The following is a 20916-nucleotide window of genomic DNA, read 5'->3' as shown; positions in this document are numbered from 1 at the left end:
CTTACGATGGGTTTAGGTCATTATGAATCACACCACAGGGACTATATAAAGTATCGTTTAATAGACTGAAAGCCCCGTATTACCAAAACGTTCGTTCTAAAGGACAATAATATGGTGAAATAGTTGCATCAAAAAGTCTTTATATGTATTGAATGCTTCTTCCATAATAACCAAAAATGAAAATAAAAATATGGTTAACTTTACAACAATTTTAAAGTGATTTATGTACATACCTATCGTACGAAGTTTCGTTATACATTATTAAATAATATTAAACATTGGCAGACACTATCCTTATATCAAAATTGATTATAATGCTTACGAGCATTATAACTCCAAATAACAAATGAAATTTGACATCTTTAACAAAATTTTGTATGCATCCCTGCATTGTTGTTTTGGAGGCGATAAAGCGATCTATATAGTATTCATATAAAAAAGTCCGAGCATTGCTTGGTCAACCAGGTGCTATATTCAAATATGTGGTTTTCACTGACTGAACGGCGCGCCATCACCCGCGTGTACTTTGTGCAAAATCTGACAGTAGGTATAGATAGCGCTACCTATTTACCAAATATTGAAGAATACAGTTATATTTTTCTGAATTTCGAGGGTACTCATGGGGATACAATGTAGCTTTTTGTTAATGAAACTCATTCTTAAATCAATTGATTTTGTGTATACCGCTAACATGTTTAGGGGTATACGCTGGTACCATCAAGAAGATACCCCGTTTAGAAGATTTTTATCCAACACGCAGAGGCCCTGGAAATTTTTAATGTGTTATGGGATAGTCGCAGCCTGTCCCTGCTTGCACAGCTTTATTCCTGGGCAGTCCGCAGTCGATGTAAAACTAAAGATATAGAACAAAAACCCTAAAGTATGTATTTCAAAATACATAAATAATCAAAGCACAGTAATGTCATGATTAAACCTTTAAATAATGTTTAAATAAAATTGTGACACGATTAATAAGTTTACGTACGAATTTATCAGCAAACGTCTGTCGTTTTTGTTCACGGTCTTAATCATACATATTGTGAGTGATGCGCTTAATCCGAAAACGGGACATGTGATATATTACAGGAGCAAATTACTCGGTTGCGGAGAAAAACAATTCATTACGATGACAAATGGACCGCAGTGCAACTGTCGTCAGGTGATTTTAATTATGATGCCCTAATCCATTGCCGGCTTAGTTTACGTAAACATGCTTCTACTAAAACTGTAGTGTTTCACTCTTGTGGAAGGGACGCGGTTTCTTAACAACAAAATATTGTATTTGACATATGGTATCAGATATAAAAAGTCAATTTATGACTTACTATGTCCCGACAATGTCCGGATTGAAGTGGGGAATAATAAATAAAATGAAGCCTATGACAATAACAGAAAAGCTTTTTATTGGTAAAAGTTTTTTTTATCGTTTCAGTAGATCCATACATTATCCTACAACGTCACAAACTTAACTTCTATATAATATTCGTCAGTAGCCCATATAATATGTTCCTGCTGTTGGTACACAGTCCTATGAGGATGATATGTGTTATTAATATATCGATACATAATAATCAGCATTTTGTTTTTTTTTCGTAACATATCCTTAGATGTTACATGAATATAATACACAGTCCAGTCCAGATGATAATATGCAGTCCAGTTGCCAATATTAAGTAAACATTGCTAACTATCAATTGGCTTAACTAAACTGGTCAACACTTACGTCACCATTTACCACAACTGACAGCAATATATTCGATACATATACTCCCTTGCGGCGTTAGCAATCTAAGCAAACAAAGAAGAGCTTATACCGGGTGCACTGGACAGTTGATAAACACTATGCTAACATGTATATTAGCTATGCAAGACTATCTACGCGGCAATGTTCAGGGTAATTTTATAGTTTATTTATTATTTATTCGGGATAACTCTTATCAGGCTAATAATTTTTTGCTACCCTATTTTCTACTGCCATTCCCGAAGTTGAATTAATGTCAAAAATTACTTGTTCTAACCTCGTACCAAATTGCCCTGGCTATATTAATATTTAATACAGTCGCCGTGCCCGGTGATAATTTAAAATTCTTACTAAACTTAATATTTGAGTAGGCGAGGTCCTCTAAGGATCCAGCTTGTACTAATAACATTACAGGCTTGGTGAAAATTCGCAGTTATTTGTTATAGAATGCGTATGAAATTTGAAATGTTTGGCGAGTTTGTAAATGTAGGAAGCAATGTAGGATGTTTTACAATGTAGCGACGAGTGTTTGGGGTATCGTTTAAGTCTGAAGTAGTTCGGTGGCCTTACACGCTCAGGGATACATTAATTTTGGTGCCGTAGCACAACCCAGCAACGCTGTCCACCGTGAAGCTAAATTAATGTTTAATAACTAACAATATTTGTTTGATTCATAGGAGATTCTTGATGTCTATTGATCTTTATTTGGAACTATAAATAAGTCCTACGATGAAAAAAACGGCATGGTTTTTTATTTACAATGGCTTTTATATAGGTAAAAAAAAACTATTGTTGAATACGTATACAATAAAGCTTAGAGCCCCTATAATTGCAACTGCGGTATGAAAGACAATGGGTTCATCACAGATCCTTGAGGAGATGTTTCTTTTATTTCCCGCTCTATTACTACGGAATAAAGAGTTGTGTTAAGCAAAAAGAAAGGTATCCGTTTGGTTACATTCTTGCACATGTGCATTCTTCTATATCGCTTGCCAAGATAATATAAAAGTACATGAATGATTAGAACGTTGCTTAGGCGATGCTTAAAATAGAAGTAAAGCTTTGTTTTAATTTGATTAGATGGTTTAGTTAACTTAGTTGGTCAGTGATGAGGTTTTTACAAATAATTGCCGTTTTCAAATGTCCGGTACGAAAATTCGCATCAAAACCATTAAAAAGGCTTCGAGTAGATATTGCTTCTCTTTGGGAACTGTAATTTAAACACATACGGTCCATGGCAGTTATCATTTTATATTACTTCAGAAATATGTAACTTTGTGAAACGCCAACGAAACTTTCACATAAAGCAGCTACTTTAATACAAACGTATCCAACACTTACCTGACGCAGTGAACTATTACAATTTCAAACGCTATAAAGACTAGAATGAGCTTTGGACAGATCAGCGACTGCATAAAACAAAGTTTGCGTCATTGCCAGGATCCTTTGAACACGAACCCAGTAATATTACGTTTCTATCCGGCAAGCGTTTAATAGCGGATTATTAACGGAGTGTGCTAAGCTAGAATTTTCTTTTATTTTGCATAACCGGTGGAAATTAAAGGTATATGGGTAATTGGTAAAACTTTTCTCATGATTTTGTATTAAATAGTTCAATAAATATTTAAAGATATATAGATTTATAAGAAGTGTAAGTAAAAAATTTGTTGGTGTTTCGACACGTGATTTAGAAATTCTTTAAATATTATTCGTCAATGTTAGTTTGGCTATATTAAAAATCATAGAAATGAAATATGAAGGAGTCTATATAATTATCCTAAGTCCTTACCAATTTTTGAACTAAATGTATTTTGATTATAATTTTGTAACGGTATGGCTGTTCTTTCCTTTCAAGTTATTATTTATTTAAAAAAAATTGTCCACTTAGAACTAGAATACGAATTGTACCAAGTTCCAAAATGAATTTACTGATCATTGAAGTGGGACAAACAAGAGAGAGAGGCTTTCTCAACCGTCATATATATGTATGATTATTATAATAATAATATTAAAGACATTTATTCTCAACAGCACAAAAACTCACAACATAAAAAGATACATATAAAAATCTTATCATGATCATGATGATATCAATTAAATTATCATGAATTGATTATGAATAATGTCATCCTAATAAAGATTTTTAAGCATTGTGATACTTCGCATACACGGATGAATGGTAATTATTACACATAGTGATGCAATATAAGTTATAAAGCCTTGAACTCAAAATGTGCTAACGTTGCTCAGTACAGACATTAGGTAGAAATTAATGATGTGGCACGCTTTATTTGTGCAGACGTGTATAATGTGTATACATCACACTAACACGAGCGGCGGAGCTGGCGAACATTCTGATTAAAGGATTGTAGTTGTAATACAATTGTTCTTGTTGAACCGGCGCAGAATACTAAAGTGTTAATATTTATTTCATACATATTTGAAACGCTCTTTCAACTCTAACCCAACAACGTGCATAGTAATGAACAAGCCTATGTTCACTTACAAGATCAGCTTAGAACTTTCAGTTATTAATTGAAGATTTTATATATAAATCACTAGTTTTTAAATTGATAGTTTGCTGTTTGTAAAACAGTCAAGAGATATTGTAGCACATTATTTTCAATTACGGTAGAATCTATGTACACCTATCTCCATTTGTTTTTACGTCATTCATTTACTTAAAACAGTTTATACACTTCAGGGAAATAAAACGTATCTCAATGTTCCATCGGCATCGTAACAACACGACCTTGAATAATTATTTTGTTTTCAGTTCCCTTACGTATTGTTTCACTTGAGAATTAAACCTTACTGTAATTGTTAACGGTAACATCTATTGCCGGCGGGCCAATAACCCTCGTGAACCTGAGGATAAATTTAATTCAAACTCCGGCGAAAGCTGAAGTTCGTATAAATTACATCTAATGATTCTCGTTCTAAAGCGCATATAAATTAAGTTTTAATTCGTATAAAAAGTTGCTTCAAAGTGTCGTACGGGGATGTATGTGAAAAGTGTGTGTTTATTCTACGCTCCTTCAACTGAACTAATTTCGGTATTTTGTTCAGCGAATGTAGGTCACGTAGAGCCGAATCCGCTTTAAACTCCTAACCCTTCCCTAACTTTCTTGAAACGTCCCAAACACGGGTATTTCCATTTTATATGAATCTTCATGAAAGATACAGAATATAGAAACTACGCATACCAGTTCTGCAATCATATCCGCATATTTGATTTCTAGGAAGGTCAATAGTTTCATATGGATATTTATGTAGCTTTTTCAATCTCTTTTATTAAATACTAGCATTTGCTTCGCACTCCTTAATTTGGAGTAGTTCCTAGATGTTATTATACATGTAAACTTGCATCTTGAATCATTCTCTCTATTAAAAAAAACTCCACCAAAATCCGTTGCGTAGTTTTAAAGATTTAAGCATACATAGGAACATAGGGTCAGAGAAAGCGACTATGTTTTATATTGTGATAATATTACCACCATATATGTGATAATTTTACACCAGTATAATATTGTGATACAGATTGTAGATTAAAATTTTTGACCAAACGCCTTTTCAGAATTTGGTGTGGAAGTTAAAAAACTACAATATATAATAGATTGGACCTTCTTATAATTAACACAATCGTTCAATAGAAAAACAATGCGGGTAGGTGTAGAATAGTAAGTGGAAGATATGAAATGTATTAAAGAAACCAGAAGAAACTGACAATTCGAAGAAATGCCATTAGTGTTGCATTACACGGAGCATTAAATCATTAGAACACTAAATGTTGACCTACTTTTGAATATTTTTCCACTACATGTTACATTACGAGTTTTGTATAAATACACGACGGTACGTTGCTATTTTTGTACTCGGCTGTACGCTCGTATGAGCTTCTGTGCTTTGAAGCATCGGGATGTCGTCTTGTCTTTGAGATTGTACACTTTATATAAGCGCTCATTAAGCAGAAATTAACGGCAAATTAAAATATTTTTTCAAATAACGCAGTGCTTTAAAAGCCAAATAATTACTTAAAATTATTATATTATACTAAAATAGACTACTTAAAACAATTTTTCATACATTTAGTATCTATCTTCTAATTTTTATGGAATCCATCTATTATTTTTATTAATAGAATACATAATTTTTGGGAAAGGTGAACATGTTTTATAGTTGCGATATTGTCCTCCAAATATACTAAAATCGACTGAATCCAAATTGAAATTTGATAGGGAGACGACATAACGAGCGGAAAATAATTTATGTTACTTCGGAGAGAGCGTGGAAGATCTATCTCCTAGACATCTTATCGTTTACCACAGGGCATTGCTCCGTCACTATACAAAAATGCAACACTTCGACAATGTTAATATTTACATTTAATTATACTACAACATATATGATAATATTTAAAGGTCTCAAAAAACATGAGATTTCATTTTAAATACATACAGTTGAAAAAGATTTTTTTATATCAAAAATATTATAAATGTGAAAGTAGCTCTGTCGGTCTGTCTTTACTTTACGACTAAACCACTGAACGAGTTTAGATAAAATTTGGTAAAGAGATAGTTTGAGATCCAATATACACATAGAATAGTTTTTATCCCGGAAATCCAGAGGGTACGAACACACATAGTTTTTGAAATATATAAGCTGCTTCTAAAAGATTTAGAATCCTAAATATGTTATTAAAATAATGCATTTATTCTTATGATATATTTGATACAAACTTATAAAAGGATAAGCAAATCTAATATAATATAACTTTATACAAAAACTAGCCCCAGGTATAAATAAATTTGAATAATAAATAGAGAGAGGTAAGACGTATACTCAATTAAAATATGGCAATTACTTATACCAAAGTTGTTTAAGTTATATAGATGCTTGGATTAAGCACTTTTTTATTCACCGAAGCGTATAGCCTAGTCGTAAAAATGCGATTACTCATAAAAAGGAAATATGACTAGGAAACTTTCACGCGCCAGCACTAAAATATTATTTTATTTTGAAATAATAATATGCTCCAAATAAAAGGGCAATTTGAATCTATTTGAAATATTAAAATTGCACAAAGTGAATAAGAGAAAAAATAATTTATATTTTGGATTTGGATTATATCAAATAGCATTTTATAAAACCAATTTTGTATTAAAATTTATAATATACTTTCATTGAATATTCTAGGTAATTGATAAAGGACTGTATGAGTCAAAACCGTGTGTTTCAATACCTTAATATCACTTCAAAGTCACAATCAAAGTTCGTATTTCAATAAATGAGTGCGATCGTCACACTAGCACTTGTAGTTCCTTTAATGTTTTTAAAAATTGCTTACAGCTTCCACTAGATTTAATTTGAACATACATTGTGAGCTTTGATATTCATACTACAAATGCTGTTAATTTCATAACAAATACGAAATTTTATTTTAAAAGGATTCTAAACCTTTTCGTTATAATATATTTGTCAAATATAATACAGTAATCGCATAATTAATGAACAATACATTTTTATTTCGCTTAGATTTTTTATCAAAATCTGCATAGAAATTTATTTCATCCAAATATTTTTACAAGCATGCCTCCGAACTGTTTATCGACATATTTTAAAACTAAGAATAAACGTTATTTGTGAGCAAATTTGATGTTAGGTAAAATGCAATTTCGCGTGGCGCAAACAGTTTTATAAAGCCAAGGTTCTTTTATAAATTTTCTGATGTAAGTACGTATATTTACGATAAGAAGTTGCGATGTGCGTTTTTGCAACTATCTTGACTTTAATAGCTTTTAGTTTTAAGTGCAAAGTAGATATCTCGTATATATATTAAGCCTGGAACATTTTCGCTATTAACGGGTCGAAGTGAGGTTTGATATACATATAACAATAGGTCACTAATACGCTAATTGTTGTTTGCTGCGATCTTGATGATTAATTTGTGCATCACATAATCCTAGTTTAAGAGTTGTATGAACTTAGCACAGACTAGTATCTTCAATAAATCTTACTGAATCTGAGTCTCATAAATCGCAGCTAATTACCGGTGCTCTAATTACTAGCACTTATTCACACAATTATAGTTTTTAAAGAAAATATTGTTTGGTAAATTTATATCAGTGATATAGGTATTGGAGAAAATGATATTAAAACGAGTCAGAACTAAAATAGAGTACATGGCGATAAAAGTCCACAGCGAGCGACGAATGCCACGAAAACGAACTTACATTCAGTAAACAATATTTTTTTTATTTAAATTAATGCATGAACATTGTCCGCAGTTTGCAGTTTGCACATAGCGAGTGAAATAAAAAATACGACATAGGTGTGTTAGAGAGAGTTGGAATACCTTTGCTCTGGCGGGCACAATTTGTCACTGTCTCCGCCAATTTCCCCTTGTAACTAGTTTTTTCTTTCGCCGCGTAAATTTAATTTCAGCTCTTTGTTGAACCAGTTCGAAGCGATTGTAGGTGACTAGAGTTTGCTAACATTTTTTAACGTAGGTACCCTTCGCTGTTCTGTGTTTGTGGTGAAATAAAATGTTTAACAATGTTAAAATAAGTGGTTTAAAGTGCGGTTTTTTGCGATGTGGTGAATTTTATATTGTCAATAATTTGATTAATATTTTTTTTAATCGAGTCTTGTGTTCACGGTATTCATGTTTTCATCAACAAAGTTGAATCAGTTTGTTGCAGAGTTGCTGTCGATATGTTGCTGACTAGTCTATGTGCTGCAAAATTGTTGAAAGTTGAAAATTATTCGAGCAATATTGTTGAACAACTGTTCATTTTTTTAAGCGTTTGTCTATATATTATTGTTAATTTCTGTTTATATTAATTTTTATATTAATTCATTCTACTTAAAACACATGTATGAATGCTTCGACATGAACACGACTCGAGACTCCGGGGAGGTACCACAGTCCACATGCCTACAGAAGATCTGCGTTAAATGGTAGTATGTGATGGCTAATGGAGGTCCATGCACGTTTCTAAACCCTTCCCAATTCTTTACTTTCTTTCCCCCATCAACGCCTTCCTTTAGCCAATATAATTTAAAGTCATTTGCAAAGGCTTTACGCCTCTGAAACATTCATAGGCTGTGGAAGCACCAGTTACCAGCAGGCGACCCACCAGCTTCTTTACCGACATATAAAAAATAACTTCGAGACTAAGTTCCGGAACGATCGAGAAACGTAAGGTAATCGTACGAGGTAGATTGAAAAACGCTCAAGAATAGTGGAACGACTTTATCCACCGAATCACAATCACGAAAAGAAATATTTTTATTAGTTAGATAGCTTTGCCAAATGTAAACGACATCCGAACGGTTCTTAAGAATAACATTCATCGTGGTTAGGCACCGGCTACGACAAAAATGGCATAGCGCCAAATACTCTTGGGAACAATATATAAAATTTCTGCTTAAAAGTTTTCCTTTCCTTACAAGAAGAAGTTTACCATACACCAATTTTTCAAATCAATTTAACGTTTCCAGATGCGACGTTTATATCAATAGTAATTTGTACATATTCATGCAAATGTTTGTAACCGTAAATATGCAATATTTGTTTCGTGTTCAGAGCGGCATCTCATAGAACATAAGCCAGACTACGTTTCACATTTAGACTTAATGGACATCCCTAATGCTTGTGTAGCGGTATTTACTTTGTACATAAATGGGGCCACACGACTAATAGATAGGCTATAAACAAAGCCGAATATAAATCAAGTATCTATCAGGTGTTAAGGTTCATTAGGCGTTTGTATTCCTAACCGTAAATTCACAGGAGATACGAAAATAAATTTCGCCCAAACGATACATAAATCGTTGAGTTTGGATTTTTCCTCCGAATCCAAAAAGCCTTTTTGATATTAATATCAGTTTAAAATTAATTTAATCATTGCTATATTACGGGGTAGGAATTTCAAATGACAGCATTATCATCACTGTCACGTACACGGGCTGTTTTCGAGTGGTCATAAAATTTTCCTCTTTTAAGTGTAATATATTAAATTTATTACATCATTTAGATGCGTTTTATCACAGTGTAGTGAAAAATAAAGTCGATTACCACTGTCTGTCTTTCAGTTTCTACTTAGATCTTTTAAATTACGCGTACGTAAAGATTTTTGATTTTGAGAAAGTTAGGGGGCAGGGGGTAGTTATTAAAGAGGCGGTAGGGTAGTTTATGTATAAATATGAGTTAAGGTACCATATCACACAGTATGTGATATGGTTTAAGAAGCAGCTGTCGCAAACGAATTCTTATGGAAAGATCTGTGGCCAGCTAATGGAGTTTTGGACTTCGGACGGTTTTTATTACTTCTATCCTTTTTATTTAATCATTTGTTACTAATAATAATTAATTATTTGTTTGCTATGCGAACTAAGACTGTAACGTTGTTCACTATCACAATAGTTATAGATTAACGCTATAATAGTTTCATGGCTATTACATATATACACAAAAAGTAAGTAGGTAGGTATAATACGCAGTACTTTGGTATAATCCGTGTTAGATAGAATCCGAACAATACCAGTAGCTTAAGTTAAGTTATACAATATTGGTATCAATGGAGAGCCGAGGCTTTGCATCAGCAAGCAGACCAGCTGTTCTTATGGATATTACTCGGGTCTTTCGTTGCATAATATCAATACTTTATCTATAATAAGATCATCGAACGTTATTTCCATAAAGTGGTTTTTGAAAATGTTTGCTCATTACTGGTATGTTAAAACTGTGTAATAGTTTTGAGGCCTTCAAATTGTTTATTGGTGAATAACACATGAAAGCATAAGTAAAAAATAAATATTAAAACAAATTAACATAGGTACACAATCCTAACATAACTAAAGATTTTTTTCTAAGGCAAATCACAGGTAGGCATTATTAGAAAACGGTATATATAGTGTACGAAACTTAAACAAAATTACTTATATTTTATATATGTATACTCCCCAAGAGATTTCTCTATTTAAATTAACAATGAGTTATATAATATTTAATTCAAGGTAAATATTGACACAGTTTCGCCAACCTCAATATTCGCAAATACCGCTGACGCCAGCGGTAAAAGGGAATTTTGTAGGAGATTATAACGATCGATCGTTTTTGAAATGTGGGTACCAAATTTTGTAGCTGTTTTTGGAATTATTAAATAATATTGAACAGTGTTTCCTCTCTTATTGTATATCGCTAAGGTTTTCAATTCACATGGTGATAAAACATCGATTTATTATTTATTACAACTTTAGAAATTACTAAAATTTTGAAGTATGAAATTTAAAAAATTAAACTTTGTTCATTTTTTATATATAAGTAATTAAATAAAGAAATTCTTGGTAACGGCACTTTAAACCTGGAAAGTTTAAAGAATACCAGTTGCATGAATAGCTTGCGGTTATTTTTAATGGTTTGTTAAGAACTGTACTTAATTTATAATTACTTTGTCTTGAGCAAATCTTAACAAGTTCTATGTTTTTAATTAAAATTTTTATTTTCACAACATTGCAGTATTTCGTCGTTGTTTTTGTTTGCGTAGGAAAACTACACGACTAATGAATTTTAATTCATCTGTGACGCCATCATTACTTTATTATGAAGCTTTCATTTATCAATAATTAATCAATTAAAATACAGTTTTAGTGAAAATAAAGAAAAACTTAAACACAAATATTACGATAATTAAAACTTTTTCAATTTGCATCTTATAAAAAGTATTTGACGCGCTATTGTTATACTGAGAACAGTATTCATCAAGCTTATGAAAAGGTTATTTTATTTTGTGTTGCCAAAAAAAGGTAAAAACGTAGAGAAGGAATGAAAAATCGGTTTTTCGTCGACCCATCTATCTAATAAACCTAATATTGCTTCGATACGCGCTCAAGAGGCGTGAAATGACGACCCGACCCCTCCACCTAGCTGGGTGCTCCACCAGCCGACCGAGACCCCTTACCTTACCGTTGTCTAGGCTTCCGCAAGACTTTTCTAAGTAACCGAGAGAATGCTTTGGGTCTTAATAAAATGGTTGTTTGACATTTCAACCCATTCGGCTATGTGTAATTAAGAGTCGGTAACGTGGTTTGCTCTGGTTGTTTTCACATTCTATTTGTATTATTTTTAATGGGATATGCAAGTCGGCTTCATGCAATTAAGATCGTGTACGTAACAGTGTGGGGATACTAGTGTTTTCACAAAATACTAAAGACAAATTATAATGTTTAAATTGAATTTAGAAATTTGACAAATATCTCAATAAGAAAAAATATATCTTGATAAGTAATCATTCCACGAAATACATATTCTGAAAATGGCGTTATTTAAAATATTTAACTAACTGTTAAAATATATATAATATAATACTAATTCGATCAAACACTACGTTTATTAAATGTGTGATTGTATACATGAGGGAAAAGAGAATGTTACTTGATAAAAATGATTGCATACCCAACCTATTGCCGTACCGATGTTATTTTAATGGACTTGGATAAAGTGAATCAGCAGTTGTTGTATCGACACTTATAATGTCTACTCTTGTCCGCCGTAGTACTTAAGTACAAACAAGCCTTGTTTAAAAACTATTTTTTAACTGCATGATTATCGTAGTCGCATGGTCAAAGATAAAATGAAAGTGGGTCACAACTGCTGTCACTCAAGGATCGCGTATATACCTAATCAACGTAGAAAATATATTTGAAATCGGTTCAGTTCCTGAAATTATCGCATTCAAACAATCAAACTCTTCAGTATTATATCGTTCGTATACTTATTGTAATATATATGTAGATTACATAAGCAAAAAAGTGTTATCTACTCTGCTTCACCCAAAATCTCTGTCCAAACAAAGTAAAATAGATAGAATTCGGTTCTTTGTTATCTTACGTTTTTTGTCCTATTTTAGGATCTCAATAAAATGTGTCTTGTATTCTAAAGTACTCAGTTAGAATTAATATTAATGTTAAAGATACAGATATAAATTTCACGAAAAAAAAATCCAATCGATTTCATAAGAATATTAAAATAATTTAAGCAATCTATTTATGTACTTAAAACCGCAAACTAATAAGCACTATAAGATATAATCCATCCTTTTCCCACATTACTCCAATGATCCCATAGTATCACAAATTACGTGAGTATCTGCTGGAAACAAACAAGTGGAATAGCTTCACGTCCGGGACATTCCTTGAGCCACCCTTGTAGAACTATGCGTCTAACGGTCGCAAGGCGAGGGCATCGTGAAATTGTCCTGGGAAACCGAATTTCAATTGCATGCGAAAACTTTATCAAGTATTGTGTAACATCAATTTTTCAATTGTGAATATTTTTGTTTGAAAGATTTTAAATTTAGAACGTGAAATCCTGAGGAATTTCTTGCACAATATGTTTCTATTTCGAATAGTTGACTATTACTTGGTTGGTCTCAGATAGACTGTCTGAATTAAAGAAGCAACGTTTTACTTTTCTTGTCTATATAATTAAATTAATAAAACTATGATAGGTTATAGGTTTAACGTCGTTTAGTATTTTACTGCAATATCCGTTTTGGTAATACCATAATAAGAATTAAAATTTAATCAAATTATTTATATCAAGTACTAATTATTTACGTCCATTTTGATTTTAGTGATTTATTTAACGGTATAAACTTTAAAGTGAATTAATTTCCAAATTTTGGTAAAAATTAACGCATTATTTTGGAAAAGCGTTATCTGTAAGGTAAATTATAATATTTACTATGTCACCTGTCCGCCTTAATCAGGTAATGAGGCAAACACGTACGACGTAACGAGCATTTCATTTTAATATTATTTATATTTAAAGCTTTCTGACCGCTTTGGATAAATCCATGCTGATATTATGAATATAAAGCGAAAGTAACTTTATTACGTTTTCACGCCCGAAACGCTTTATGGATTTATATGTTATGCGGACAAATATTATTTTGCATGAAGACAGATATGGAAATATGAAAAGGTAACAGTTATTTGTTTTGCAAAAACAATTGAAATGTATTTTCAATGATTAATCTTTTATAGAAATGTAAATACCATTTACTCTTCCATAGTTTTGATTTCACAATCACAAAATATTCACATAATATTTTGTCATATGTTTTAGATGCAGCATAGAGATAGAGATACCAAACACAAGAAAATACTATAGAGATACTATTTAAAGTACCGTGTTGATATTATTTTTCATAATATGATTAGTACAGGATAATAACAATAATATATCCTGAAACTTATTCGCATCAATTAGCCAGTCTAGACTAGAATGTATTAGTTCGCTTGATAAAACAATTTTCTGCTGGGCGATGATCGAACTCTCCATTTATTATATGGACACTTCATTTAGCCAGAAGTCTTTAGATTTATAATTATCGTTCATATCAATTAGGGTAGACCGTTTTAAAAGCTTATCACGTTGTGAAAGTCTATTATATTATTGATGCTTCGGCGATGAGTTGTAATTAAATCTCATATATGAGAACGTTTATCAATTTTATATTAATTTTTATGTTAGAAAATATGTGAATATAGAATGTTAGTTACATAAAGTGCTTCATCTATAAATTAATACTTAATAGTGTGCTGTTATAACTTTAATGAGCGAAGTGGTTGGATTACGCGTACATATTATAAGATCAAACTTTAATCAATTATGTTTCAGACCTATGTAGATTATAATGAGTTTATTGTACCTTGAAATGGCTATTGATTTATTTTCTTATGGAAATACTCGATAGCAGCACCAGGTGTCACGGTGAAATTTGAGTTAGAGTAGTTAATTGTTAATGGAAGCTTGACTTACTATGGTCGAAGAGGCGTGGATCGACAGTAGTAGTCGTAGTTGTCGGTGTGGTATGCTCGTAGTCGTCATCTTCCGGTTCTAAGGTAGTCGTCGTTGTCGTGGTGCGGCGCTTCTTGCGGCCCTGCCGGCGCGGCGGGCCTGTAGCTCGCATCGGCCGCTCCGGCCGCTCCTGCCCGCGCGCCACCACAGATGTGCCGCTGTCCGAGCCGCTCTCAGCCAGGGCAATCGCCACCAGTGATACGGCTAGCAGCCGAATCACTAGTGGCGCTAAACGCCACATCTTTCCTGTCAACAAAGTAGCATGTGAGTTGGAGTCAGAATTTTGAATCATGAATTTCGGCTCAATTGCCTATCCCTAATGTATATTTGAAATCATATCGTTCAGAAGTAAGGCGTTATAAAAGTGTCTCGTAACAATTGTTCTTTTGTACCTATTACTTTTTTATGAAGAGGGAATCTAAAAGTTTACAGTTTTTTTTTTATTTTTAATACGAAGCCAGGTGTAGTTGTCAATGGGCAAGCATATTGTATTGTTCTTTATGCTGGAATCATGTTCTGAACAAATTGTGTACAATAGACCGTTCTTGTTTTACACTGTTTTAATAGCAATAATGTGGAAATGTATTTCTCTAGGCTTGAAAAACTGGGACAGTAAATTATATTTAAATTTCACCGTCTTCTTAACTAGTTTATGAAAAGTGAGATTTAGAACTCATTTAAATACGCTCATGGAGTTATATCGAGTAAAATAGTTTCGCGTTTCTCACGTCAAATTCCCACACTTCCACAAATCCACTACTAGATGAATTTCAAATAGGTATTTAAAGATTCAAAGTGGCACAATAATGTATCATGAACATAGTGGAAGTGTCAAAGTTTTGTTAAGCACAACTACGCGTAGAGGTTATAACTGTCAAAGTTATTATTACTCGCCCGGTTTCCATTACGCCAGTTCTGATACATTTCCGACTTTATACAGTGCTGTAATAAATTTATTTGGCAGTATCGATAGTTGGGCAAATCAGATATGAGTGTGGCGAATTAGTTTATGTCGTGATAAATGTCGATAAAAGTGAGTTATATGTGAATGCTTTTATTGTTTTTATGGGTGGTGAATTAATCGAGTTTAAATAAAGTGTCTCGAGTTTTGTGTATATAAATGAATGAACTCGTGCAGTGTGCACACAAGTTTTGGTAGATGGTTTTATTTATTATTTTTGTTACTCTTACAATTTCTTATGAGATATTCGTACAATTGTTCCCTGTGTAATTCTATATCTGCTTGTTATCTTTCTATTTGTAGGCAACGCGAAAGGATAGAAGCAGAGGCGAGAATTGAAGAAAAACCTCTTGTTTGCAAAAGTGTCAATATTCCATTTCAGCAACCAACTAAGACGATAATTGCCTCTCCACTTTTCATTTAGACGTTAAAAAGTGTAATATAAAAATACGGTTAAAACAGTTACCTTGGTCCGCACACAGCGTCCACGTTTACCACAAGACTTTCAGTCCTCATCCCTTGAGAAATCTATGAATTTATTTAAGATCTTCTAAATGCCGGTGTCAATTTTAATTTGGGATTTCCATTTATAAATTAGAACTTCTTTTTAATACTAATTTTTCGCGGCCTCATTTTATATCAAGCATTATTATATTTATGAAAATAATATCAATAATTTGTTTTTTTGCTAGCACAGGTAGGTATTTCCCAGCGGTGTGTAGACATTTGTTGCGGTCGTCAAGTCCGATGTCATTGTAAATTCAATAGACTGAATGCTGTACTGGAAACATGGCTGTAAACTGCTTAGGAGACTCCAAACAGTAGGATATATTCCTTCTCATATGACTTTACATTATTGTTAATGTTATTGAGTAGTAAGACGATTTTGAAAGAGTTTGTGTAGTTGTAATAAGTATAAATGATTAATTCCGGCACATTATTATGTACCATCTATCGTAGATCAGACTTTGATGCGTATATCAAAAAACTTACTAACTAATAAGGTTTCTTACAAAGGTTTTGTTGTCTATGTTCTAGAAAAAACATCAAATAAAAGTAAAAAACACATTCAATCTGTTTAGGATTTACTAGTTTTATTTTGGACAGGTTGAGTATTGAACATCAAAGGAGAATGTTTAGAAGGTATAATGAAAACTCGATAGCCATAACAGTGAGTGGTAGCGGCCGGCCCGTGTCAAACAATTTGGAACGATTGACGTTTCTCTCCGCAAAATTATTCCTTCAAAACTTTGTCTATAACACAAAAATGCTTTTAGATAAATAACCTGCTGGGCATGATAAAGTTTCGAACCCAACTTAAACTTTTGGGCTCGGTATTTGAAGTAGGTACATTAATAGGCATCGATATTATGTGTTGAGTATATTACGATAGTTGTAGGCGAATATACTTATATCCTAGTAAATTTATGTTATGCCGAATTAACTCACATTGGTAGTTTAAAATGGTGTTTATAACCATCATATAATATTTATCAGCGCAGAGTGGAAGAGATGTAAATTTAGATTTTGGATTTTTCTAAATTCCCTGAAAGAAAGGAAATTGAGTTGAAATAAAACATAATGTACCTTTCATTAATTTCAGATTTTTATTGAATTATTATATGCATATATATTATGATCAGGAAAATATAAGTAAATTTATTTCAGTAAATTTATGATGTAAAGAGTTCAAGACTTGTAAAACAAATTTGTATAACTACTGGCTTACTTACTTTTGAGGTGTTTTATCATTAACTTTTTACATAGGATTATATTGCTCTAAATGAAGTTGTATATTTAATTCGAATAACTCACTCGTCCGATTTAATTGGATGCAACATTTTTTTAGATCCGATCTAACAAACAAAATTATTTAACAACTTTCCCCTCGTTCTTGAGTAATAGTAACAATTACTGTTTAATGATTTCAAAACGTCCTTCAGAAGTTTCTAGAATCATAATTTTTTACAACCACATCAACCACTTTTCTTCATTTTTCAAACCTCTTTAGGTCGGAGTTTTAAAGAGGCCATAAAATTCATAAACATTTTTTAACAATAATCGTTAAAAATTGTATACTGTAATTTTTTAATTCACAATTTTATGCCTTATTTTTGTAAGAAATGTACATTCTGGCATATTGAACTATATGAATTAGGTATGTAATGGACTAACCATCAAACGCCACCACCAATTTAGTTGCCTAGGACATAAAAATTGTATGTATTATATGACGGCGCGCCACTATGCCTAGATTACAAATTATGAAAATAAGCATTTGACGGACCACTGATTATATAAGTATATTATCAAAATGAGAAATTAATAATTTATAAAGAATCAATAATTTTGTGTTCGCGTACTCATTCTAATTTGGCAATATTTAATTTCTTTGTAATTTTGATAATATAAAAAATTTACATAACCCCGAATAGGCTAGTATTTGTCGCCACGACTGAGCCGTCGATCTATTGACAGCTGCCACAGGGTAGGCGCGTGCTAACCTATTGCCTCTTTGGCGTTAATCCATCTAAATTTTAGTGATTGCGAAAGTATCAGTGTTAAATTAAGTAAAACCTTTACTGTGTATAACTATTCTACTCTTATATCAAATATGAAAACGTTTTTAGTTCTCAGAGCGCGGGAATATAAAATATTGATAAAGATTCTTTAAGGTTCCATAAAACAAATCATCCAAGCGTATGCATTTTTAAGGACAGTAATATAATAGATATATGAGAGCACTAGAACATTGATTTTGTACCAATAAATCAGAGTTAATCTTTTACCTACATGCAAAGTTTACTGGAGCAGATAAATGGAATGCCTACTTCAGGCTCTCGGAATGAGTTACCAGCATTTGTAGAAAATATTACTTCTGTGTAGGTGCATTATTGGAAATATTTCATTTGTAATATACACGAGTTTATTTTTTAATTAAAAAATCATAGTTGGAGGTGAGGATGTAATCTATTTTAGCAGTAACGTGTTAAAGCTTTTGTAATAATTAAGTCTGCGTTTTTAGAAGTTACCAAGATTTAACAACATTTTGACAGTTATTAAATTCAGATCCTTAATCCTTCTGATAAGTATTATGTTCTTTGTAAAATAGTCAAAAAATAAATGCATTGCAGTTGAATATTTAAGCCCGCGGCATCAGGTGAAGCAAGCAGATGTTTTAGATACACTCGTAGGAAACTTTTAGCGCCTCTACGCTACCCCTTTCAATTTATGACACCGCCGTGCATTTGAATAACTTTACCATAAAAATAGGCGTTTTGCGGCCAGCAACTTTAGCAATAAAATGCAAATGGTGACATTGGTGACGCCTCCACGTTATGCGACGGGGGCATAACCTAGACGAGTATGGATCCTAGTGTTTTATTATTATTATGCTTACATATTTTTGAAATATTAGATGTTTGAAAATTTCGTAGTGTGTTTGTGTTTATTAAGTATCAACGCGTTCGTATATTTAATTTAATTTTAATGGGGAACCTTTGAGTTTCCATGTTTTCCTCCTAAATCCTCCTGAATATATTTATTTTTACATGAAACATCACGTCGATTAAAGAGTGTACTCGTATTACGTACTTTCTAAGGACAAGTTCTATGGCAAGACAGAAGTTTGAATGCAGGAAAAAAATGTAATAAAGATAATAAAAATATTAATAACCACCGTGACCTGGCAATATCATCAAAAACTGTTTCATCCAAAATATATTAAAAACCTGAAGCTGGAATTTACTCAGGCTCGTAAAAATGAAGAATTTTAATTTTGAACATGAGCGTGCTGCGAGCTTTTGCAATAAAAGTTTTTATATACAACTATATGTTTATATACTTTTCCAGAGAAATTTGAAAGTATCAGTATTATTGTTATTCTGCTTATGCCACAACCGGACTGACATGTTTGAGATTATGTAGTGGAAGAAGAGAGAATAAAGAATTTTAAAATACGAATACATATATTAATTTAAACTATACAGAAGTTTGTGTTTATGAACTATAGAAGATGTGTTGCGGTTGTCCATCATTAATAATATTATATAAAATGATAAATAAAAAAATACATATAAAATATAAAAAACCTAATTATCAATATTAATACCAAATTAACGTTTCTATATCAATGTAATAAATCGATTTCATTCCATAATATGTAAACGTTTTACTTATATTTTAGTAAAATCAAACCATAGTTTCAGTCCTTCCATATAATTCATTTTCGTGACATATACCTAATGATTTCATCTCATTAAGTAGATCATTTATCTGAAGTAGCTATGAGGCATTCTTTCGACGTAATTAGGAATGGTACGGATGCATTCTACAGCTGTTTCATGGATCGATTTTTCTCATCAACCTTTTCCCTCATGGACTACCTTTTTCATTTTTTTCCAATCAATTCCAGAGAGAGGCTTGAATAAATAATAACTCACAGTATGTAGTTATTCCTAGGTTCATTATAACCGAAGATAACGTAATCTATACTAATATTATAAAGAGTTTGTTTGTATGTTTTAACGCGCTAATTTCAGGAACTTCTGATCCGATTTTAAAAATTCTTTCAGTGTTAGATAGCCCATTTATTGAGGATGAGCCAAAGAATATATAACATCTTGTACTACGTGGCTAAAACCGCGGGACTAAGCTGGTTTTTTATAATCGTATACATGAAAAATTCTTGTGAGTGGTACGTTTTTATGAATTCCTATTATTATTCCTGGAGTTTGAAGTAGAGGTTTCAGAACTGATTTATTTTATTTTATATCATTGTCGCCAATGGAGTTGGTGGGTCGCCTGATGGTAAGCGCTACCAATACCCATGAACATTGGAAGAGGAGTAAGATCGATTGCAGACCTTACACCTCTTCAAATGGATTGCCGACTTTAATCTGTTAAGGGACTGGGAAAGGATTGACGAGCGGAATAAAGGAAAGGGTAAGGAAAAGGATAAGGGGATCCGGCTCCCCCACTCACCGAACGAAACACAGCAGTACGCTATTTCACGCCGGTCTTCTGTGGGGGTGTGGTACTCCCCCGGTGCGAGCTGGCCCAATTCATGCCGAAGCGTGCTCGACTACCACATATTGATTTTCTAAATGGGCAAGGAACCAAGAATTTTGAGGTTGTTACGCTTAAGCTCTCATCATTTGTCAACGGATAATTTGTTATTTTTTGTTAATATATTCGTACCCAGATAATATACAAACGTAATATAGTTACCTAAATTTATTAAATTCCATATTGTATTGAATTTCATTATCATGTGTCTGTCAATGTGTACACACGTATATCGTTACCGTGTAATTAATTGGCATATAAACAAGTCTTACAGTGATT

The 20916-nt window shown here is 32.4% G+C and overlaps 1 protein-coding gene across 2 annotated transcripts in view; it reads right to left on the bottom strand.

Annotated features, from left to right (window-relative positions):
• LOC119835864 (discoidin domain-containing receptor 2-like) overlaps nt 1-20916 on the bottom strand; it is a 125228-nt gene that overhangs the window by 45642 nt on the left and 58670 nt on the right. For both annotated transcript variants that reach the window (XM_038360917.1, XM_038360918.1), the window contains exon 2: nt 14571-14855. In XM_038360917.1, the coding sequence (XP_038216845.1) occupies nt 14571-14850 (280 nt within the window). In that variant the 5' untranslated portion in view covers nt 14851-14855. The remainder of the gene's footprint in view (nt 1-14570; nt 14856-20916) is intronic.

The sequence above is a fragment of the Zerene cesonia genome, chromosome Z (assembly GCF_012273895.1).
Source record: "Zerene cesonia ecotype Mississippi chromosome Z, Zerene_cesonia_1.1, whole genome shotgun sequence".
Classification (NCBI taxonomy): Eukaryota; Metazoa; Arthropoda; class Insecta; order Lepidoptera; family Pieridae; genus Zerene; species Zerene cesonia.
This window is presented reverse-complemented; position numbering and strand designations above follow the sequence as displayed.